This window comes from Myotis daubentonii, chromosome 3 (genome assembly GCF_963259705.1).
Source record: "Myotis daubentonii chromosome 3, mMyoDau2.1, whole genome shotgun sequence".
In the NCBI taxonomy this organism is placed as follows: Eukaryota; Metazoa; Chordata; class Mammalia; order Chiroptera; family Vespertilionidae; genus Myotis; species Myotis daubentonii.
Genome location: NC_081842.1, coordinates 147,264,060 through 147,288,056, shown reverse-complemented (window position 1 = coordinate 147,288,056; position 23,997 = coordinate 147,264,060). Strand labels below are relative to the sequence as shown.

Below are 23,997 nucleotides of genomic sequence, written 5' to 3'. Positions count from 1 at the left end.
GCACTTCTGGGACCTGCCACCAGAGGGCTCTCACACACTGAATGGCCAGAATCCTTATTGTCTCCTCACTGCCTACCCCACTACCTTGCCAGCCACTCCTATTCTGATCCTAAAAGTGGAACTTGGGCTTTTGCCCCTGGCTCCACTTTCCATCTCTGTCTAATGATGCAACCCAAACTGCTACAGAATGGTCACTGTTATCTCTGTGGTCTTCTGTAGAGTCAGTCAAGGAAGGAGAATGGATTGTACTAGGATGTTGAAAGAGGCTTTCCTGTGCCCATACTGAGCTTTAGTTCATTGTCTTGCCAGCTGGCAATTCTACTCTTCCTTTCTTCAGGCTGTGCATGTTTCTTTTCTCCACAGACACACATGAACACTGTGGTGAACTTCCCCGTTTTTTCTAGGAGTTGAATCCCTAGGCCAGTTGTACATCTCTGCCTCTGTCCTGGGAGCATTTCTGCCCCCATCCACCATGGAAAATGAGCCCTCCCAGCCCCCTCTGCCTTTCTGTCCCTCTCTTTACCATCCCCCAAATGCATGTTCAGAAAACTCTACGTTACTTGCTTTGCTTGTTACTGGCCAACAAACGTACAGGCCTGGGAATGGGGGTGGGCCGGCAGGGAGGACCTGAGCTCATCCAACACATTCCTCCACCTTTTCACTAAGCATACATCATGGGAATGTTAATGAGGGATGGAGCTGCATTATTCCGAGGCTCCTAGGAACCAGACCTACTTGCAATGCAGAGTCCTCATTTGTTGATTTGGCAATCATTGGGCAAACACTGACCAGAACCCTTCCACATACCAAACATGCTATGTAGTAGAAATTTAAAAAGCCTTTATCCCCTCCCCCAACCTCACTTCACTTGATTTAATTTTCACCTTCCCCTTTCCACCCACAAAACCAACTCCTTTCTCCCTGCCACTACACTTGCCCATCTGGCCCTGCCTGGAGCCAGCCTGGGAGAAGCAGACTCCTCAGTCAGAGCTCCATTCTCTCCAAGCTGGCCCTAGTCCCCGGGTTTCTCTACAAAGAAACTAGAGCCTGGGGAGCACCCCACCCCACCCAGCAAACTGATTAGCTCATCCGCGAACGGGATTTGGAGCCTCCCACTCACGAGTCATCCACGAAGCATGGGTATGGCATCTGCTGGAGGTAAATTCCAACAGGAACCTCAGCCTGGGCCTGACTCTTTGTGACCCCCTGTTCAATCATGTCCTGCAGATAGGCAAACCCTCCCCAGATGTATCGCAAATCTTCCACGGGATCAGCTCTGGGACCAGGATCCCAATACCTAAGAGAAAAACGGAGGGAGGGATGAAGGATGGGAAGGGGAATGGACACCTCGCAAGCACAAGGTGACTCAGAACCCACTCTGGAAACCTTTCCCCAATCAAGCTATCCAATTCTGATTTCTAGTTACAATTTAAATTTCAGTTATGACTATTAGCCACAACGTGACTTGTAATTGCTTTCCTTCAGGGACTCTGCTTTGAGCTTTACAAGATTTCCTATTTTCTCTCATTTAACTGTATTAATTTAGAGACTGAGTCCAGTTTCAATCCCTCACTCTGTACCAAATGTAATTTCTCAGTGACTCTGAAGAAACACCATTTGCAGAATCTTCATATGAAGATAATTCAGTACCTAGAGGTTTCTATCTCCAAGTTGCACAAAGGCCAGTCAGGGAAAAGTGTGGCGTTGAGGATATGAAGAGAGGGTATCTGAGCTCTCCTGGCCCCACCAACTGGTTAGTTTAGTTCTTTGATACCAAAGTGTTCCTCTGCCTTTCCAAGTGACTCTCCTGTCCTAGGAGGAGATGGTGGCCCCTCTCCTTGCTTCTTATATGCTTGGGGATGCCCAGGGCCTTCTGAGATTGCCTGAAACCTCACCTGTCTTTGATCTTATTGGTTTTCTCCACCACATCTATGTCCATCCGGATCTTGTACTTCACGTGGGGTGGTATGGAGCTGGTCCAAGGATACATGTCAGGGAACACCACACCAGCCCAGAATCTGTTTTCCTCCAGCAGAGACAGGGCTCGTTGTGTGAGCTGGATCTCATCATCGTAGCTTTCAAATTTGTCCAGGACTAAGCACTACAGATAATCACAAAGGTTGGGAGAGTTTGAGGAACACCAACTGCAAAGATTCAATTGCAATAAGGGGCAGAGGATAAGGGCTGTTGCCCCAGGGGGTGGGTCAAATGCAAGGGGATCTATAAACTTACTGTTTGTTTAACTCTGGAGTCTGGTGTTAATTTTTCAATGTGTCTAGATTTGGGGTGAAAGGGGGCTAAGAAATGCTGACTTGCTTTAAATCCTGCAGATTTAGCCAGGTCTGTACAATCCGGCTGTCCAAGGCTGTCCAAATATGCAAGTTGTCAAAATGACAACAATACCCACAGCTCTCACTCCCCAGCATGGGAGTCAAGGGAGTGGGGTCACATTGAATACAGGCTGCTTTGAAGATCAGAAAGCCTGCCGATAAAAGAGTTTTAAAGACAGAAACAGTGAACCTTCCTGCCTCTCTGCAAACACGCAAGGAAGGCCCGAATGAGTTAGTCAGAAACCCATTTCCAATCACAGTATTATGACAGGTAATGCCAGTAAGGGAGGAATTTCCTGATATATTTTTTTTCTCCCCCCAGAACAGAAAAAAAAAAAAGTCATCATCTACAGAAGAGCAAAACTAAGAATTTCGTTTAATTTGAATATTAGAGGTTGTTTATAAAGTCATTAAAATATTGTATGGTACTTGGATCTGCTTTTTCCTTGACCTCGTGCTCCTATAATACACTAGGGTTGCTGTGTTGATGTTTCTTTCTTAGAATGTAACTCACAAGAGGTCAGATGGCCTTGTCTTGATTAATTTGTTCACCGACTACTTACCGAGAGCCTGCAATGTGCCAGAGCCTGCTTGGCTCCAGGGATACAAGGAGGAAAGATAAAATCTCTTCCCGAAGGAAACTCAAGACCTAATGAGGGAGAGGGTTGGAGTAAACCAACAATCACAATGCAGAATGATCGGGTTCTGATGAAGCAAGCCCATGTAGCCTGGGAGCCCAGTGGAGGGATGTAGCTAAGTTTACCTGGAGGACTCCCAAAGGGCTGCCTGGAGAAAGAGACTCCTGAGTAGGATGAAGATGATCAGGAATTAGCCAAGAGGAGGAACACAAGAGAAAGGTCTACTCAAAAGAAACAGCATGTGGGGTCTGGAGATCTGCAAGAATAGAGCAGTGGCTCCCGTCCTTGGCTGTGCCTTAGAGCCACTGGGGAGCTTTAAAAAGATGCCCACACTCAGGCCCCACTCCAAACAATAAAATTAGATTCTCAAGAGGTAGGGCTGGACATCAGCATTGTGTCAAACACTACCCAGGTAGTTCCAACATGCATTGAATCACGTAGGTAAACAGAGATGAATGGTGAGAGATGAGCGCTAGGAAGGTGGGTGGGGACCAGATGGGTTACTCTGCTAGACTCTATAGTGTGACCAACTAATGGAGTGGTTTCCTGGGACACGTGGCTCTCTGAGCTAAAACAAGGAGTGTTCTGGACAATCCCTTTATAAAAGCCCCAAGGAGTCACTGTAGGGTTTGAAGCAGGAGCATGACATATGGGATCAGATTGTGTTTCCAAAAGATCACTGGTGGGGCAAATGGGGAAGCAGGAAGAGTGGTTAGAAGGCTGTTGACGTCAGGCAGGCTTAAAGGAACAAATTCACTCTCACAGAGCCTGAGTTACCTGGAATGCTTATTTGATGAAGAGAAACTGAACATGGAAGGGCTGCCAGAGGTCAGACAGCTAGAACATGGCAGCCCTGGGTTCCCTCCCCACTCTCCAACACAGGCCCAGACGTCTCTCCCCCTCCTCCCACCTACACCACCAGGAGCCACGGGTATTGCTGGGTCCACAGGCTGTCCACATGCTCACAACTATCTTGTACAGTAGGAGAGCAGTTATTATTTATCCTCCCTTTGCAGCCCAGGAAACAGGCTCAAAGAGGCTGAGTAACTTCCCCAAAGTGGTAGAATGGGTATCAAACTCCAGTGTAGTTGCTCCCGCAATTACCAGGAGAAATGAAGTAAGAAAGGTGGACTGATTGTAAGGACCTGATCAGAGACCCAAGTTCCAGCCGCACCAGTAAGAAGCAGGCAAGACCAAGTCATTCACCAAAACCCCTCACTGCTGAATCCCACCCAGGGTGAACCAGAACTCTTCACTGAGGAGCTGAATTTGAACACGGTTTTGCAAACCAACCCTCCTTGGGCCTTCTGAACTAAATGCCTCGCCCCAGACTCCACATCCTGGGAGTGGAGGCCCCTGTAATGCTCTCAGTCTTTGAGATAAAAGGAAAGAAAACAAAGGAAGCTTTCCTTTCCCAGCTGAGATAGGAAGGAGAAATATGGTACCTGAAAGAATCTAGAGAGCTAAGGCATAGGGTCACCACAATAAGAAGATAGTTATTTTAAAATGAAATGGAATTGGTATTTCTTTAAGAAATGCCAGTAAGTGTAGGCACATATCATTGGGTTAAGGGAAATGGAAATTTTTCTTCAGTCAGTTATTCTTTTGCAAACAGGCATTGCCCAGCCTAACACTGGCCAGTCCTTAAGTGAGATGAGGACTTAAATGCCTCATGACATCGAAGGTCCTCAGTAAATGTTCATTATTTTTTTCTAGATAAAAATAATGTAGACTTGCACCACAGTCCCAGACCACCCTCCCAGTGTTTGTCAGTACTCCACACGCTGCTGTGGGACAGAGAGCTGGCAGTCTCTTGTTCAGGCAAACAGGTATCAAAGTGAAACTGCTAGAGATTATTTTTTTTTAAATTAAGTTTCTTTTAGAGAGACCTTGACATTCTATAAAAATGAATAATGAAATAGTCTCACTTTTTAAGTCAGTTTGGTGAGTTTAGGGCTGCATAAACAGAATTTTAAAATCACAATTAGGGTGAATCTGCAAATAAATTTCTAAAATAAGAACAAAATAATTATTTTGGGAGATGAAATTTTTCTTTGTAGTTCCTTTTAGCTGTGGCATATTGTCGTCTACCCCCACCTCCACCTCCACACACATACAAGTGTGTGCGCACGCACACACACACACACACACAATGTTCTATCAATTCACTCACAGCCTTACAGGATATTCGGAGAGAAGGAGCTGTAGAAATCTTGTGGTCTGATGTCCTTGCTTTACCTGTGAGGAAAGTGGCATCAGGGGGGCAAGGGGCAAAGGGCCTTGTCCAAGGTCAGTATAGGTCAGAAGCAGAATCCGAATCCATGTCTTCAAGGGTGGAGCCTGAGGGTGGTGCTATTCCCCACAGGTTACTCCAAGGGTAAGCCGCACTCCAACCACAAAGTCGGGGCAACATAATTCCTGAAATGGAAGATCTCTTGCCCTAGACGAGCAGTGTCCAGTAGAACTTTCTGGAATAGGGAAGTGTTCTATACCAATGCCCAATCCATACGGCAGCCAGTAACCACATTTGGCCATTGAGCATTTGATATGTGGCTAGTGCATCTGAGGCACCAAATTTTCACTTTAATTAATTTAAATTTAAAAAGCCACATGTCGCACTGGCTGCTGGACAGTTCAACACAGCTCCAGGTACAGTGAGTTCCTTGAGATCCGGGCCGCATCTTGTTCATCGTGGTCTCCGTAACAGCATTTTCTCATGAAAGGGACTCAGTAAGTATTCACTAAATCGAATTGAATTTAGAAGTCCTGAATGCTGCAAGAAATATAGCTTTACCACTGTGTGTTTTGAACCTAATCCAGTACACCCCAAATTCATATGATTAACTAGGGAAAAAACAGTGAAAAGTAAACTTTTGCTATGATGTTGATGAGAGCTCAACTCCCATTGATTGAAGCAAAAACAAAAAACAAACAAACAAACGAAAAATGTATTTTCATATGTGACTTTCCGAGCTGGCTAGCCCATTCTCTTTGAAGTCCCCTTTCATGTCTTAAAGGGAAATTTATATGGGAATAAGCGGCTGATGTTTTGGTGACATTGTTGAGCCCTGTAGTGACGTGGGCCCATCCTGGCTGTTTTATCAGGCAGCTTATTCTGTCGAGTTTCCTGCTGTGTCCTCCTAGATCGCTACCCTGATACTCTCTGGAAAAACAAAACTTAAAAGGTTTGCAAATACTCATTTCTACCCTGAAACATCTGACCCGGTTTCAAAGTTGGATTAATCTTCGTCATCTTGGAAAGTGCTGTGTAGTGTTTAAGAGACAAAGGCCTCGAAGGCCATCCCCACTCTGTCGGTTCCCACCTGTGTGGCCTGTTTCCCTCTTTCTAGAACTGAGATGTGTCCTGCCTCACATCTGTGTTCTGAGGATCACATGATGGTGTTTGCGAAGGGCCAGCCGGTGCCTCCTGGAAGAATAAAAGCTGAGGCTTATTGGAGGCCCACCATGTGCTCCAAACTGGTCCAAGGGCTTCTTTGCTTGTATCCTTCGAAGCCACAAAACCACCTTGGGCAGTCCATTACTATTTTCATTCCAGACTCACCTATCTCACCTGTGAGGCCCGGTGAGCCACAGTGAGTGTCCTCTGGATAGAGCCTAGCTCACCACATGGTTAACCACATAGTTAAACTGGCTCAATACAAGCCATTTTCATTACTGTTTTTGTAAAATATCCTGAAAGTCAACAGAGTGCAGTGGCTTTTAAACCTCTGCCAGGTTACCTTTCATTCATGACAGCTATTTGCCAGGGGAGGAAGGCAGGTATTTTATTTCAATAATATGTCTGGGAACACAACCCATTCTGAACTGATCCACAGCCCCTCATCTGGTGAGAACAATGCTATGGACAGAAACCAAAGCCCCACACCCCACCTGAGCAATGGGGGGAACGGGGGGAGTGGGGCGCGGGGATGCTTGCTGCTCACTGGCCATTAGGTAAAAGTCAGACAATTCTACCCAGAGAAGGGCTGATAGCTAATCCAAAGTCATCCTCACCAAGTCTTCCTGAGGTCAAGGCCAAGCAATTGTGGAAACTGCTTTGGACATTAACCAGAAGTCCCTGGGTCACCCTCTGAGGTATAACTCATGATGTACCATTAAAATCTTATGTGGAGGCCACCTCCTCATTCCTTATTGGTACTTGCTCTGATCCCTGAAGTTAAAATCTTAGCTAATGAGCCTGTCTATTCATGTGAGCATGTTCATGAATGTATTGGGGAGACAAAAATGAATGATGAAACCCTTAGCCAAGGTCATTGATTTTGACGTACATATTTGGTCTGGTCTGATTAGCTTGTAAGTTGAAACAGTACGTTCTAATGAGGTTGAAGCTATGGAGTCTATCTATAAAAGCTATTTGGTTCTATACAAAAAGAAACTGTTCCATCATGGATGCTAGGAATGAATGAAGATAGAATAAGAACTGGCCAGTGTAGGAAGCACAGTATAAATATAGCACTGCTACTGGGAAAAGAATTTAAAGGGCATTGCCAGTGAATAAAGAGATAGTGTCTTATGGCCTAAGAGGCAGGTTCTGGGCAAATTTTGCAACCAGAGTTCAGGATCCCAAAGAGAACCCTGTAATGCCCTACAATAGCCAAAGGCAGTCAATGGAAAAAAGGGGTTTCCTTGTCCCTTTCAATTCTGAACAGCACTAGCAAAACCCAGTGGCAGGGCCACCGCCATTTGAAGTCCACACACGTCCTGCAATTCCTGGCCGGCTGTTTTGCGGATCGTCACCAGGAAGCGGAGTTCATCCTGGTGGAAGAGGCTGGAGCTCTCTCCAGGGCAGGCAGCTGTGCTCAAGACCTCTGGAGGATGCGGTCATTTGTTTATACAGCTAAATCAAACAGCACCTTGGGAGGAGAAGCCGTGGTAGCAGCAGGCTTCCTTTTTCAACTGTGACCTCTCCAACTCTAACTCAAACACATTAAGTAATAGGTAAATTAAGTTATCTATTAAGTGGGAAATGTTGTCTAGTGGAAGCAAAGAAAGAAAGAAAATCTTTTTGTTTGAACTTGATAATCAAAGGAGATTGGCACCCTGTGATGGCATATTTTGACTAATACACCCAGGACCTGTGGGGTGAGTCTTCAGGAATAAGGGAGGCACTGCATCTCCACTTAGAGATTTTGGTTTTATCACCCTATCTCTTACATCTTTAACTTCCAGGCGCAGGTTGAGCACTGAGTGGCTGATGGATGCCAGTAGAGACCTAAAGTGATCCTGCTGGTTTTAATGTAGGCACCTGGGGTTCCTTTTGAAAATGCCAGTGGATGTGGGCAAACATCCCAGAATGAATTTCATAGCAGATCTAGACTGTAACCCTTAAGATCCATTTCCCAACACATGGAAAAAGCCACCAGATAAAATAGCTCTGGGTTGTGAATTGGTTGGGATGGTGAGATAGAGGCCCAAGGCAGTGCAATCAATTTTTCCAACACATGGGCCTGAGAATAGACATCTGAAGTGTCAACCTCAAAGAGTGAGGAAATACACCACTGACTGGAAAACAAAGGGACAGGAAATGCACAGCTGTTAAAAATGTCTGTTTCTAAAATAAATAAGTACAACAATGAAACAAATAAAAAGGCCAAGTTGGAGCACAGAGCCTCACCCGGGGGTAAAGCCACCAGGTAACACTTGCTGTTTAGCCAGGTCCAAGGGAAAACATTAAATAACCTGGTTGACAGCTGCTGGGGACTTTAGCTCTCAAAGCTTTCACGTTTAATCACTCCAACAATTTTGGAGGCGGGTGTGGCTATATTAAAATAGTGACTATATTTAATAGTCCACAGAGATGGACACTGAGCATATCCTGGCTCACCCACCTGGGCGAACACACCTGGAACTTCAGCCCCAGTGTTACCCTCATTTTCCAGGCGGTGGGACAGCAATGCTGCCCAGAGTCAGGGAGCCCGTACGTAAGTGCTAGAGATGATGTCCTGTCACAACAGGATGAAGCTGCTCACAAGCCCGGCCAGCTGACCTTTCTAGTCCCATCTCTGGACACTACTGCTGCTCCCCATGCCCACCCACTCCCGTGATGTACAGCCACACCCTACCCAGACTACCTGCTTCTCATGAACTTGTCTTGCAGGTTCATACCTCTGCACTTTGCAAATGCTCTTCCTTCTGCCTGGAGTTCTTTCTGCCTTGCTTAGCCAGAAAATTCAATCTTTAAGGCTCAGTGTTAAATGTATTTTAAATTTTTATTTGACATTTATGGGTGTCTACTGCTGGAGGCAAAGACCAAAAAGTAGCTAACATGTAAATGTGAGAGGTCCGTCAGAAGGCTGATGGACCTTGGGCTTTAGCAAGGACTAAAAGCCATGCACCAATTGTTCTGTCAAGACAATGGTGGCTCAGGGCAATCCCCTAACCTAATAATCTTTTACTGTTTACCAAACCTTACCTTTGATATGTGTGTTTGCTTTGCTAAAGGGCAAATGTACATTCCAGTAAATAAAAAGTCATGGGTCCGGACATTCAGAGAGCCATTCCACTAGAGAAGGGCCTCCACCTGGCTTTCTCCCATGCCTTCTAAATTTATATTTCTTGTCTAGTGTATCCATTTATGTCACAGCCCCTTCTCCAGATCCTTGAACCCTTGCTGCAAAATGTTGCGGCAGTCTACTTTATGCTATTGCAGCTCCACTAAGGTAAATTGGGAAATCAAAAGATAAATAGGAACCTCAAGAGGTTCAGGTTTATGGGGGTGAAAGGGGTATGAATAAATCATTATCAAGGGCTACAGTGAAGGAGCACCGATGGCCTCGGACACAGGAGCCAAGTCCTGAAGGGGGTGAGGGGTTGACACGGGAAGGGGTCAGCCAGTCAGCATGCTCACCATCCCATATAATGTGGAAAAGTCATGAAGGGGCTAGGCCGCGGTGGACTTCACCTTTACAGCAGTGTGGGGCCACTGAGGAGTTTTAGGCAGGAAAACCATGGCAAGGCTAGGGTTTTAGAAAGATCTCACTGGAGGCAATGTGGGAACTAAATGGAAGGAGCAAGAGACTGAAGGCCTCTAGACCAGCTAGGAGGATGGTACAGGCCTCTGTAAACAAGGGCCATATGTGGAGAGGAGAGAAGGAAGGATTTCAGAGATACTTTGGAGGAAGAACTGACAATCCTTTGAGGATCTGTGATATTTTGAATTTGGATTTGTGCAACCTGTTTCTACTCCATCAGATAGAATTATTGTCCTAGCCATCCTTTGAGATACCCTGCTATATCATTATCTAATAACATGCTTATCTCTCCCCAGAGAATGTGAGCTTCTAGGGCTCAGAGATTGTATTCCGATGTAGGCAGCTCAGTACATGCAAATATGGGAATGACTGAATGAACTCAAATCTTTTTGGTTCTCTACTATAAATCTAGTTATTTTCAAGCAGAAAAGACCCAATCAGAATAGTGTCTATTATCCTTAATACATATTATGAAATAATTGGTGCCTTCATCTGACTCATTATATAATGTATCCAAACAATTATTACTAAGCCTTCTATTAATGTGCCCTTCATAATATAACAGAAAGAACATCCTTATTAGAGCCAGACAGGTCTGGATTAGAATTCTGGATCCCACTTATCTGCTGTGGTACGTTAGGCATGTGAGTTTTTAATTCAATAAAATGACAACAGTCATGCCTGCCGGGCAGGTTAAGCATGGTGCATGAGAGGACATGTAAAAGTGCCCCACATAGTGGCTGGCTCATAGACGGCTCCAGTACAAGTCCCTTCCCTCCACCTATAACCACAGTCTCCAGTCCCCCCACTTGTGCTTTCCTTCCTCAGCCCAGTTCTATGTTTCTGAGGGACTGATGAAGCCTAAAATAAGGTCACTGCACATGAGTTTCCTATGATCCATTTCATGGCTCTTGAAATAATATTGCTCTCATGGTATAGACCAGGGGTGAGCAAACTTTTTGACTCGAGGGCCACAATGGGTTCTTAAACTGGACCGGAGGGCCGGAACAAAAGCATGGATGGAGTGTTTGTGTGAACTAATATAAATTCAAAGTAAACATCATTACGTAAAAGGGTAAGGTCTTTTTTTTCAATAGTTTTATTCATTTCAAACGGGCCGGATCTGGCCCGCGGGCCGTAGTTTGCCCACGGCTGGTATAGACTTTTGTACCCTTTCTGCCTCTCCTCCAGTTTCTCCCTAGCTTCCCAATGCACATTTTGGAGTCAATGAATCAACAGAAGAGAGCAATAGGACCGATATTCTGCAAATATCTATACATTTGACTCCAAAGTACATGACATGACCAATAGCTTTATCTTCTCAACCCTATTTTTCTTAGGCTAGCCTAAAAAATACACTCCTGAGCATATTCTGGTTGGGTGGTGGTGGGATGTGGCCAAGAGCATGCAAGGCACAGAGGAGAAGTAGTCCAAAAAATCCTGCTACTGATAATTCATCAACAAGGTAATCACCGTGTAGGGAATAAAGAGTTATGCACATATATTGAATGTGTTGACAACAGAGGAAAAAGTGGTTAATGAATAAATGTTGTTTTTCAAGACTTCGGGAAGGGGAGCTGTTACTGGTTAAAGTACAGTTTTATGCCTTGATCAGAGATATTTCCACATTATAGTTTGGCTGGATTCAACTTCCTGATGTGAAATTCAAGATCTGAAATTCAAATACACTATGAAATTAAAATAACACTGTGAACCCTAAATAGTATTCCATATGTCCAGGCCTAACTTTTCCCTACCCAAAGAGATCAAAGGCGAGGCTGTGTATATTCATTTTAACTAAAGGGTCATCAGAGGAATACATTATTATTTTTTTCTAACTAGGCTTTCCTCCAGAAGAAAAATATATCTGAAAAAAACATATAAATATGACTGTAAAAGTGTACACATGGTAGTTTAAGAGATTTGCCTATATGAAGATACACCTGTCTTTGGTTTCCTTAGATGTGGAGAACAGGATGATCATAAGGCCTGCAGAAATGAATATCCACATGCTAAAGAGGTGAGGCTCCCAAAATGTCACCATCAACCCTTTCCCTAATCCACTACCCACCTACTGACCAGGAGATCTGCCTTCATTAATTTCTTGTTTCCCCCACTGAGGGCAGGGCATCGGGGGAAATACAAAGCAAGGTTATAGGATGAATGGGCTTGTAGAAACCCCTTATTGAGGAGGTGCTTCAAGGACAAGAAATGCTCTGTAGCCACTAGACCATCATCCACAGAAGTGCCAGAACGGTGCCCAGAGCCATCCTGCTGGGCTTGCAGGGATGGTCTGACATTCCTGATCCCAAGCCAATTCACTAAGGTTAATATGAAGAATAGCTTCACAGTCCCTGGCTAATGTTTACACAAAGTTTGGAATCTGAGAAAAAGGAACATTCCTTACTTGGTCTGTGGTTCAGGGGTAGACATTCATGTGGTTCATAGTAAGAGCTGCCATGCATCGAACTTTTCTCCTATGTGCCCGGCCCTCTCCCATTTCATCCTCCCAGCACCTGGAAAGGATGGTGTCCCCACCCAACCTACCATGAGGAACTTGAGGGCAGAGAACTCACACTCACACCCAACTAATCAATGGCATCAGTGTGCCGAGTGCACTCCTCTCATTTTGTCAGCAACAACCCAAAAGGCCCATTGTGTTGCTCTCTGGACTTTACAGATAAGAAAATTAAGCCTTAGAAGGTAAAGTGACTTCCTTAGAGTGACTCAACTCATAAAAAGCAGAGATCCAGGCCCATTTGTCCTCACTGGGTGGGTGGGAAGTTTGCACAAGCAGTGGCCTGACATCGCAAGCAAGTGAGCCAGCAAGGTGGTTCCTGGGGAATGGGACACACTCCAGGCCACTCAATAGACTGTCCAGTAACTAAGACCTCACCCTAAGCAGAAAGGAAGGGGATTTAGCCTTTCTATTACTTGTAGAGAAAACCCGATTGAATCATTCCTTTTTCCATAATGACAAAAGGCTTAAAGGTCTTTGCTCTTAGTTCTTGGAGCTTCTATTGTTCATTGTCACATCTGAGTGCATTTTGACCTAGACTGATATAACTGTCATTTTAAAATTTGTGATTTTTTGCTTAATTTTCCTCAAGGGATTTTTTTTTTCTTTTTTGGAATAGGCAGGGAAGCAGAGGCTGGCCCAGGAACCTTTCACAGCTCTTTAGCACAAGTCCTATTGCTGAACAAGAAAGCTCAGTCAAGCTGCAAACAGTCTGTGAAGGTGCACACTTGCTGCCTTGTCCTGGAGAGAACCATAGAGCCACCAGGGGTGGAAGGGAGGCATTTCATGCCCTGCCTGCCACTGAGCAGTCCTCAGAATGAGAGCTGGGGAGTCTCCTAGGCTCATCCAGACTTCCCAGAACACAAGAACAGCAGCAGAAAAATCCAGGACCAATCACAATGATTGGTTTCTTCCTCACTGCACATATCCCCTCTTACTTTCTCCTTGCAGTTCATCCTCCTCCCCCCTTGCTTTCTTCCTCCGTCCCCCCACATGCAGGAAGATCAAAAACCTTATCATAATCACCTGCTGAGCTTCTACAACCATCAAACCCCTTTTAGGACCCCCTGGGGGAAGCCACTGACCTGTGGCCACCTGGCCTTTGCCTGGGAGCGCTTCAATAGGCTAATGGGATTGCAAAGCCCTCAGGAAGTGTTGGTGGTTGAGGCTGGATGTAATTACCAGCTTTGTAACCCCTAGAGGAGGATCGGGGTGGCTCCGTAGCTGGGCCTGATTTTACTAATACCACTTTCCTCCTCCAGTATTTTTTTGTTTGTATTTTGTTTAAAAGTTAATATTTACTAAGTTCTTACTATATGCCAGGAACTATTTCAAGTGCTTGGCATGAATTAACTCAATTATCATAAAAAGCCTATTAGGTAAGAACGACTGATATTTCCATTAAATAAATAAATAAATAGCGCCCAAGGTTATTCTTGCCTTCAGACAAGTTGGGAATCACTTTGTAATGACCTGAAGTTTGGTGCTGTGTAATGGGCCTCTTCTGAAAAGCCACCTAGGGAGCCTGTGGTCCCACACTCTGGGGGAAATTCTGGTGGCACCAGGGGCAGCAGGGAGTCCTCAAGAGCACTGGAGTGACAGATAGACCTAGGTCTTTTCTCACTATTTAGTTATCCTCGGGAACCAGGAGTCTGGGGGAAGGGGTCTGCTCTTGGGTGCCTTCACCTTAAGTTCCTCTCTTACTGCTCAGAGCATCTTCTACCTTCTAATAATTCTAGTTAACATGAGGCCCAGACCTGACCCTGACCTGGCTCACTGGCAGGTGTGATAAGCCCTTAGATGAAGAGGTTCCCTGGGAATTTGAGGTCGAGAATTCAAAAAATACCTAGAATGTGCTCCCTGATTCTGAGTATCTCCAATCGTGCCATTCAGCCAGAGATGGACACGTTAGCAGGTAACTCAACTCTAACATGGAAAGGGTCTAAGAGAAGTGTGAAGAGATGGCCAGGGAAGCAAAGAGGAGTGAATGGCTAAATCTTTGTGGAAGCAGAGGTGACATCTGAGAGTTGAGTCTTAAAGAATGAATGAATAGAAGCTTAACAGATGGGGAAGGAAAAGTCATTTCAGGCTTTTCTGCCTTATGTTTCTTCTTTTAGGGACCCCCTCCCCACTTTATTGTAATCCTGCTCAGTCCATGAGATTCATAGGAAGCTAACTCTGCTTCCCTTTTCCTGTGGTGGGCATATGACCCAGAACCCCATCACTGTACACAATTCCCCAAAAGACTCAAGGACAGGTAGAATAGCCAGGCCAATCAGAGGACTGTCTAGAAGTAATGCTTACACTCTGGGAGAGCCACTTCCACTTCTTGCAGAATTTTTGGTATAAAGATGACCACAAAGGGCTGTAAACTGCTGACATGTTACCAAAATAAAGAGGCCCTGGCCGAGATAAAAGAAGACAGAAGCAAGCAGCAATGTGAGATGAAAGGACATGAGAGTCTCATGGTGTCATTCAATTTCTAGATCCCCTGAACTTCCAAGTTATGTCAACCAATAATTCTCTCTCTCTCTCTCTCTCTCTCTCTCTCTCTCTCTCTCTCTCTCCCTCCTCCTCCCTCTCTCCCTCCCCCCCCTTTCTTAAAAGCAAAATTATTCTAATTAATAAATGAGCAGAGAAACAGCATTTGCAAAGGGAGGAATCTGAAGAGGTCAGGATATGCCTGACAGTGGTGAAAAGGCCAGAGCAGAGCCAGAAGGCGTGTGAGTGAGTAGTTGCTGAGAAGATGGATTGGGCAGGTTTGGAAAAACTTTTGTTCCTTGGGGACAGAGTCATTAGGATTTTAAGCGTGAAAGTGATGCTAGCAGATGTGTGTTCGGAATGTAGATCTGGTGCCAGTGTGGACAAATGCCTGAGCCAGAAGAGACCCTGGAGTCCAGGAGGAAGCAATCAGAACAGGCTGGTGGACAGATGACAAGGCCTCTGGTACTCAGAGAGCCTGGAAAGTAAGAGGTGGAGTTGAAAGATTTTTAGAAAATAGAGTAGACAAAGCTCAGTGTGATACTGTGATTGTAATAAGAAAGAGATAGTTGGTTTTTGTTCCTGTTTCTGGCACAGAGCTCCTAAAACCCTTAACACTTTTTATGTGATGAGCATGAAAAAGGTGTCTTTGTTATATTAATGGTGACTTTTGGAAAGCACCTAAAAAATGGGGGCTGGCTACCAGAAAAATCACCCTCTTCTGCACACCACCCCCACTCTTGGGGGGAAGAAGGGCTGGAGACTGAATTCAATCACCAAAGCCAAGTGATTTGATTGATCATGCCCATGTAATAAAGCCTCCATAAAAATCCAAAAGGATGTGGTTCAAGGGGCTTCCAGGCAGGATAGATAGCTGATAGGGCAGTAGGAAGGGAAGTGGAGCTTTACCTCACCCACTGAACAAAGAAGTCAGCAGTCTTGGGACTTGCCAAGATAAAATCACCAGACAGCCTCATAAATTCTGGGAAAAGCCACAACAATGTAAAAGGGGGACCTTGAAATCTATTATGCTGCCCAAGATATCCAACAGAGGAACCTTGAAGACTATAGGAGAAAAAAGTATAAAACCCTCAAACCCCTACCAGTTGGGGTGCTCAGACTAGCTGAGTTACCCGATTGTGCTTTATGCCACGTGTACTCTTTTTTTTATTTTATTGCTTAAAGTATACAAAGGGTATTACATATGTGTCCTTTTCCCCCCCCACCCTTGACAATGCCCTGGCCTCCCCTACCCCCCAGTGTCTTATGTCCATTGGTTATGCTTATATGCAGTGTGCCAAGTGTACTCTTAATACACTTGCTTGCTTTGTTTCAACACTGATTTCTGTCACATGATCTGAATTCTTTCTCACGAACAATGACTAGAACCAAGGAAGGGAGAGGCTCCTCTGATTTGGTTGATTCTCCAGTAACATTCCCACATATTTTGCATCTCTCCCACCTGGCTGTCCCTGAGATGTATCCTTTAATAATAAACCAGTAACCTAACAAGTTTACCTGAGTTATGTAAGCTGTTTGAGCAAATTAATCAAATCCATGAAGGGGATCATGAAAAGCTCTAATCTATAGCCAGTCAAACAACCTGGATTTGTGATTGGTGTTTGAAGTTGGAGGGTGGGCAGTGTTATGGGACTGAATCCTTCATCTGTGGGGTGTGATATGACCTCCAGGTAGATAGTGTCAGCACTAGGTTGAATTGTAGGACATGCAGCTGGTATTTGAGAATTGCTTAGTTGTGTAGGAGGAAATACCCATGCATTGGAATTGGGTGCAGAATTATACTTGGAACTGGACATGATAAAGGCAGTAGAGGGATCAGAAGAATAGACTCTGAATTCAGTTGCACCAAGATCTGGGTCTTGTCTAACAGCTGTGGGATGCTTATTTAAGCACTCTAAACCTCAGCTTCTGCATCTGTAAAATGTGACAATAATAGTGCACACTTCATGGAGTAATTGTGAAGATTAAATGAGCTAATGTATGTGTGGACCTGAGAAGAAAGGTTCACATGGTGTGAGTCCTGAGAAAGAAATTATCTGCTGAGGTGGATTCCCCATGGTCAACTGAGGACCCGAATTTTATAAGTAATAGTGTTACCATTTTAACTAGCTAGTTGTTAAAAATAGGAAAGGAGCAAAGGGAGGTCAGACATTATAAGCATTATAACCAGGAAGCTGCAACCTTACACTCCCCAGGGAACCACCGGTTCATTCCCTGTAGATCACTGGGGGAAGGGTCAACAAAGGAGAAATGGGTGCATGTGCAGTGAAGTTGGGGTGATGCAGGGAAGGTGCCTGTCAGTCTAACCCAGGAACAAAGATAATTGGCCAGAGGAGGCAAAGACACTGTAAGCACGTGAAATACTAGAAGGTTAAAATCCCCAGACAAAGGAATTCTCTCTAGTTCCTCTCTCATTCCCCTAATTTTGCTCTTACTTCCTTGCATTTGCCCATGTTTCTAAAAGCCACATGTATCCCACAAGCAATGGATACATGGACTACAGCTGGGAACACAAACTAAGCTAGCCTGCTGCTGAATTGGGCTTTGCAAATATGGAACGGACTCTTTGAGCAATGGCTTTAATCCTAGCTCTGCACAGCTATACTTCTTCCACAGTAGGATGGAGGAAGAGGGAGCCTTGGAAACCCAGGGCTTTAATTCCACAGAAATAAAGCCATCTTCAATACCTCATCCTCCTTTGTAAGTCTCAGAAAACCCCCTTTCTCATGATATCTCAGGAAGCCCACTTCCCCCAGCAGCAGATAGGGACATGGAGAGCTCACCCTGATAACAATAGAGCCTGGCAGGGGCTTCTCACGTACTCTATATACTGGGAAGAACATCAGACTGAATTCTCAGCTTCCCATACTATGCCCTGCTCTTTAAGCTGGCTAAGTCAACTATTATAAGGAAGTTTCTGGTTTCATCTTCCTACCAATGGACTAAAACCTGCACTGTCCAATCAGAACTGCTTCATAATAACCAATCAGGGCACATAATGCCCAACTGTGTGACTCAGGCCAATTTACATAAAAGGGACCTAACTGGGAACTTCTGCTGGAAAAGACAGCCTCCCCTCTGTCTCCACAGAACACAATTTAGATTACTACCTGATCTGTGTTTCCTGGGTTGCAAGTCTTTTTGCCCAAATAAATGCTTTTTAAAAATTCTTTGTTATAATCTACAATTAATTTTGGTTTACATATGTAAAAGCAATGAACCTAGGCCTTGGTTCAAAGTAACACTCAGTAAGTCATAGGTGTTTTGGGGGACAGGAAGAAGAATGATAAGGAAGGATGATACTAAAATCTCCAGCTTGAGAATTTGGAAAAATGCTGAGCACAGTAATCAGCACAGGAGAACATAAATTTGTTTTTGGACATGTTGACCCTAATGTGCCTACAAAACCTAGGGTGAGAGTGTCTAGCAAGCAGTGGGACCTCGGACTTGAGGTTTGGTAGACACTGGCCAGTGACGGTCACTGAAGCAATGGCAGAGCAGAGAGGGTTGAGGACAGATATCGACACCTCATGGGCTGCAAAGAAGGAGGAGTCAGGCAGCTGTGTGGAGGCAGAAGATGTGAAGAGGGAACTGCTTTAAGTGTGGATAAGCTGTTAGAGAAACAGGATTCATCTCTGTTTGGGGGCTCTGGAAATTCTTATTTCTCCTGGGGAAAATGAGAGCTGAAACCCAAGACCGCTTGACTTGCTGAGATATCTCTGGGCTCATCCACAGGGCTGTCTTTAAGGGGCCAGGGTGGCCCTTAGGTTGCTTTCTGCCCCTTACCTCCAGGTATTGATTAGCCAGGTGTAGGGCACGATCAGTGATGTTAAATATCTCTCTCCAGTCGAAGTTGGCCATGTCATCAGCCCGATTCCCTCGAGGACCCTTGTAGAGGAAGTTCAGCACAGCTTCAGCAGTAATTTCTTCACCAAACTGCCTCTTCAAAAAGCCTTTCACTGTTGGGTTTGCCAGGCTGTCCTTGGGAAGGAGCAATATAGTCACAGCATTTAGAAAGTTCCACAGGATCTTTTGGTCTTGTTATTGGGCCATTTCCAATTTTTAATGAGTAGGAATAGAGACTCTAAGGCTCCCTTAAACATTAGTGGGTTTTCTTCCATCATAAGGCATACCTATCTATATCCCATTTCCCCCAAATACACAAGTCTCTATACTATAAGGAGGGTATGTGTGTTGGGGTGGGGGCAGGGGGGCAAGGGAAATGTTATATAGGAAACTTTCTTTTTCTTATGAAACTTTTAATTCTTTTAATTATCTCCGCTGTATTGAACCTTTGTCTCCTTGCTTTGCAAAGCTGGATATCAGAACTATCTTTGCAGTTATAGAGCTGGCTTTTGAATCTGAGGCTCTCAAATGAATTTATAAAAATGAGAAACCTTCCTGAGGTCTTGTGGCAATATTTACATTTGCCCAGAATTGAAGAAATATATTTCCACCCAAAGTCAGTGACTCCACTTGGTGACAGCTTCTAGGACTAGTGCCTTTGGGACCTGCTTGTTATTTTTTGATCAAACTCCAATAGTGATTAACCCTTTACTGAGGAAAGGAAATAGGTGGAACTTTCTCGGCCCTTCTTCTCCCCTCCCCTTGCCATCCGTACTCTGATCATGGTCATCTGTGTGCTCTTGTCAAAGAAGTACCAGATCTGGGGCCCCACTTCTTCCCAGGCTTTGACCAACTTTCTAACGCGCTCCAGCTCTTCAAAAGTCGAGTTGGCCTAAAACCAGACAGAGATGGACAGAGACAAGAACGGAGAGGAAAAAAATGTGAGTGAGGACCTTTGGTTATATCTTTCCTGCTCATGTCACCAAACCCCATTGTTTGTGACATGAGCAGGAAAGACATAACCAAAGGCTTTTCAAAGACATGTCTTAATTTTCTCAGTCTACTGCTATTTTCCAGAACAATCTGTTATTTCCCAGCTTCCCAGACTGACAGAATCTAATTTCTTGCTATCTCAGAGGTACATGTAATATTGATGATGTTATTATTTCCAATCCTAACTAAAGCTAGATTTGGACTCCCTGTGAGCAATTGCTCTTCCTCCCTCTCTTTATTTCAGGTAGCCAGGATTCAGAAAACGTGAACTTTTCCATTAGGGATATAACTCAGGCACCCGGAAAGAAAAACTCATTGTAGTTTGGGCAAAGAGAGGAAGGCCCAGGCAAGGGTGCTGGCACAAAGCATTTTGGTGATGGGTGGCAGGCGGGACTCAAGAGTCTACGTAGCAAAAAACAAACAGAAGGCTCATTACCAGGAGAGCACAGTATATCTCTCTCCCTCTCCCTCTCCCTCTCCCTCTCCCTCTCCCTCTCCCTCTCCCTCTCCCTCTCCCTCTCCCTCTCCCTCTTCTTCTCCCTCTCCCTCTCCTTCTCCCTCTCCCCTTCCCCCTCCCCCTCCCCCTCCCTCTCCCTCTCTCCCTTCCTCTTCCTCTTTCCCTTCCTCTCCCCCTCTCATTCTTCTGGGTGGTCCTAAGTAGAAGGGACAAGACTAGCTGGGTCCGCCCTAGACGGCTTGGCTCAGTGGATAGAGTGTCAGCCTGCGGACTGAAGGGTCCCGGGTTTAATTCCGGCCAAGGGCACATGCCTGGGTTGCGGGCTCAATCTTCAGTGGGGTTCATGCAGGAGGCAGCCGATCAATGATTCTCTCTCATTGATGTTTCTATCCCTCTCTCCTTCTCCCTTCCTCTCTGAAACCAATAAAGAAAAATATTAAAAAAAAAAAAAAAAAAGACTAGCTGGGTCCTTACGTTCTTCAGTATCCTGCGTGCTGCGGGGGAATCCGGAGTAAAGAGGATTTTTCCCATCAGCAGAGGCTTTGCTGCCCTCCAAGCTATTTTGGTTAGAGGGTTGGACTCCAGGCTCTGGATCAATGCATTACAAAAGGTCGCTGCCAGGAGAGAAGGGACAGATTTTATAGAAACTCCCGTTGCTCAGAGCTAAACACAGTCATTAGTGTGTGCAAATCACGTGTCTTATTCAACTCCATGCTGGAGGATTTGACAAATAACCTAAATTAATAGGCTGTGCCCCACCAATAACAAGCTCATCATTAGTAAGTAACAAAATGCCACCGTTCATCAGAGAAACAAAAGACGGGGCTTGCCCTGTGGTTTCTTCTTCTGCTTTAGGAGAAGGAGGCTGAGAAGGCTGCTTGTGATTAGTGCAAGGAACAGAGGCTGTTCTCAGATGAAAGGGACTGAGAGGCCACACAAGGCCTCGCTCTGGAATCTCAGCTTTAGCAGCAATGATTTTCCTTCAACTAGCTGCTCAACTTCTTGGTTTGTGTGGCTATTTTCAGTCCCAGTGACTTTTGGTGTGTGCCTCACTGCCTCTTTAATGTTTAACTAGAGGGTTACCTGGTTGCATTTCTTACCTCCTCTCCCACCCACCCCCTACTATCCTTTACTCCATATGAGCCAAAAATAATACCGAAAGGTGGGAAAGAGGGCTTGCCAGGGACTTGCCATTGGGAACATAATTCAGTGCTAGACACACAGATTTTCAGAGCATTGTGTTTATAAAAACATCCCACAGCCGTGTTTACTTGCCAGGGCCCTTCTGACCTGAGCTTGGCTTGCAGCTCTGGCTGCCTCCTCATTTATCTTTCTTCTCTTCCTCTAGAACGTAACCCTAGTTCAATCAGATCAGTGGGGAATGTCCTCTCTGTTCCCTTTCCAAGTGGGTCTCAGTTTTTTCCATGGCTCACATCCAGAACTCCTTATGCACACCACCCCCTTCCTATAAGGGGAAATGTTTTTTCTGGGTGTGCAAGCTCTTTGCCTGAGGACCCTCCACAAGACCAAGGGAGGGTCAACCTGAGACTCGTTGCACCTGAAAGTGTCAAACCATCAGCTTAACTGACATCACAGCCTGATTACACACAGGACTCAGAAAACGTACTTGTTCTTTTGTCGTAAGAGTAGATAGGATCTTTCCTCTTGGCATCAATCCCTAGGAAGGCCTTATAGTTATTGTCTTCATACCAGTTGAAGGAGAACACCCGAGAGCCTCCTCCCTCTGGGTAGCCACACAAGAGGTCAGACAGGACACCCGTCAGCTGTGTGAAGGTCTCTGGACCACCAGTCTGCATGAGGGGCCTGGTCACCCACAGCAAGTCTTGGACACTCGGCCGATGGACGAACTGGAGCAAGGCAAAGGCTTCGGGTTATTTGAAGGCAGCCAGAGTCGCGACCTACTGTGCAATCAAGTTCCCAAGTATTGGGGAGACCTCCACATTTAAAAGAAAGCGTCTATATTCTCAGCAATCTTAAACACTACTGCCGTCCACTCAGGGCCTAAGAAGAAACTAAGATAAGCCTTAAAGAACATCAAAGAGTGAATCTCAACACATAGTAACATCACTTCTCTCTTCTAGCCCCCTTTACTTGAATTCCTTGAGAATGTGTCTTGAGGAAGTGTAGAGAATACTTCTCTGGAAGCCAGTTCTTGGAGTCTGTTATTCCACCAAAATGGGGTTACTGGGGAAAAACTGATGGAGGAATGGTTCTGTCTAGAAAGGCAAGGTCAGAGCAAATCTCTTTGGCCAAAAAGTTTAGAATTTAGTTTCTTATAATTAGAAAACTGTGTTCTTACTAGCTTGATTTTATCAAATATGAACTCTTTCATTTTCCTGAAATGTGTGGTTTGTGGTGTGTGTGTGTGTGTGTGTGTGTGTGTGTGTTAAGATTCAAGCAAATATAGAACAGGTAAAGTCTCCATGCTTGGAAAAACACTTGGTAAAAAGGTAACACAACACTTTTTAACTCTGCACCCAACTAAGAAGAGACTGGTGGGTCTCTTCTCCATATGGGGACCTGTGGTGCTCTCTGGCCTCATCTTTTGAAGGCAGATCTGCAATGCTCAGAACTAAGTTGAGGGCTCCCAGAGTTGCCAGGGTCTCAGCTCCCACAATGCCATCTGACTTTGCTTTAAGGGAAAATAAAAAATAAAAAAACAATGCTGCTTTTATTCCCCCATTATTACTCACTTTCAAAGGCACTTGGGAATTTAAAAAAACTATTAAGATTCAGTCAGGTGAGACTGAAAACAGTCCCCCTACTGCAATAAGTGATGTTTACCTGCCGTACCCTCTCTTTGTCCACATGCCAACACTTGCCCTCTGAAACTACTGAGTGCCATGTCGAATCCGCACAGTGAGTCATGCCTATAATCACAGACGAGGCTTCAATAATGAAGTTGGAATCGCAAATTGCTTCAACAACAGTAAGCCTTATGACAGTCGTGTAAGAGGTTATTATTATGTTGCTCATTTAATCCAAGCACGCAAGAGATGAAGGGGCTGTTCCAGGGTCAAATGGTTTCGTATCAGTTAATATACCGTAAATGGGGCCATCTGCTTCAACCCTGTTCATCAATGCTGAGACTTGTTATCCAGACAGGCCAGAAACCTTCTGGAACTCCCACAGAGAATTAAGAGTGTTGATATGCTGTGGGAATTTTTTTTTTTACATTCTCAATCAACTTCAACCTTATTATACTGATAGGAATTTTTAAAATGCTTATAAATAAAAGAATGTTAAACAGAGACTCCCAGTGCAGCAGGTGGCCATCAGTACAATGGGCCCTTCTCTGACTTTCTCTGCTCATACTCTGCCTCAGTTGAGCTTAGCTTTATGCAAACAGATTCCAACCATGCAGTTTTCCAGCTTGGCTAAGCCCTAGTCAGCTGAGAATAGTGGAAGAGGGGAAAAGTTCCAGGAAAATTATATTTCATTTTTTGCCTCCCTCATGATACTCATCATGTTGAAAGTAATTGCTTATTTCACATTGCTCTTCCCCTTTGGGCTGTCTGTTTCACAAAGGCAGTGACCATATCTGTTCATCATTATGCCCCCAGCACTTCTCACCTATTAAGTGGAAGATCAATTTCTATATGGGGAAAGGCTTGTGCAACCAGATGTTAATCAAAATGTGCACCATCTTTCACAATAACACACAAAAAGTCAATTATACTTTCACTGTGTTGAAATGAAT

At 44.8% G+C, this 23,997-nt stretch overlaps 1 protein-coding gene across 1 annotated transcript in view; it reads right to left on the bottom strand.

The window, feature by feature from the left end:
- The window catches only part of ABCA4 (ATP binding cassette subfamily A member 4), a 123,589-nt gene that overhangs the window by 65,136 nt on the left and 34,456 nt on the right, over positions 1-23,997 (bottom strand). The window contains exons 8-13 of the mRNA XM_059688787.1: positions 21,904-22,144; positions 20,751-20,890; positions 19,602-19,718; positions 18,767-18,961; positions 1,896-2,101; positions 1,121-1,297 (exon numbers count right to left, since the gene is read on the bottom strand). Of these exons, the coding sequence (XP_059544770.1) occupies positions 1,121-1,297; positions 1,896-2,101; positions 18,767-18,961; positions 19,602-19,718; positions 20,751-20,890; positions 21,904-22,144 (1,076 nt within the window). The remainder of the gene's footprint in view (positions 1-1,120; positions 1,298-1,895; positions 2,102-18,766; positions 18,962-19,601; positions 19,719-20,750; positions 20,891-21,903; positions 22,145-23,997) is intronic.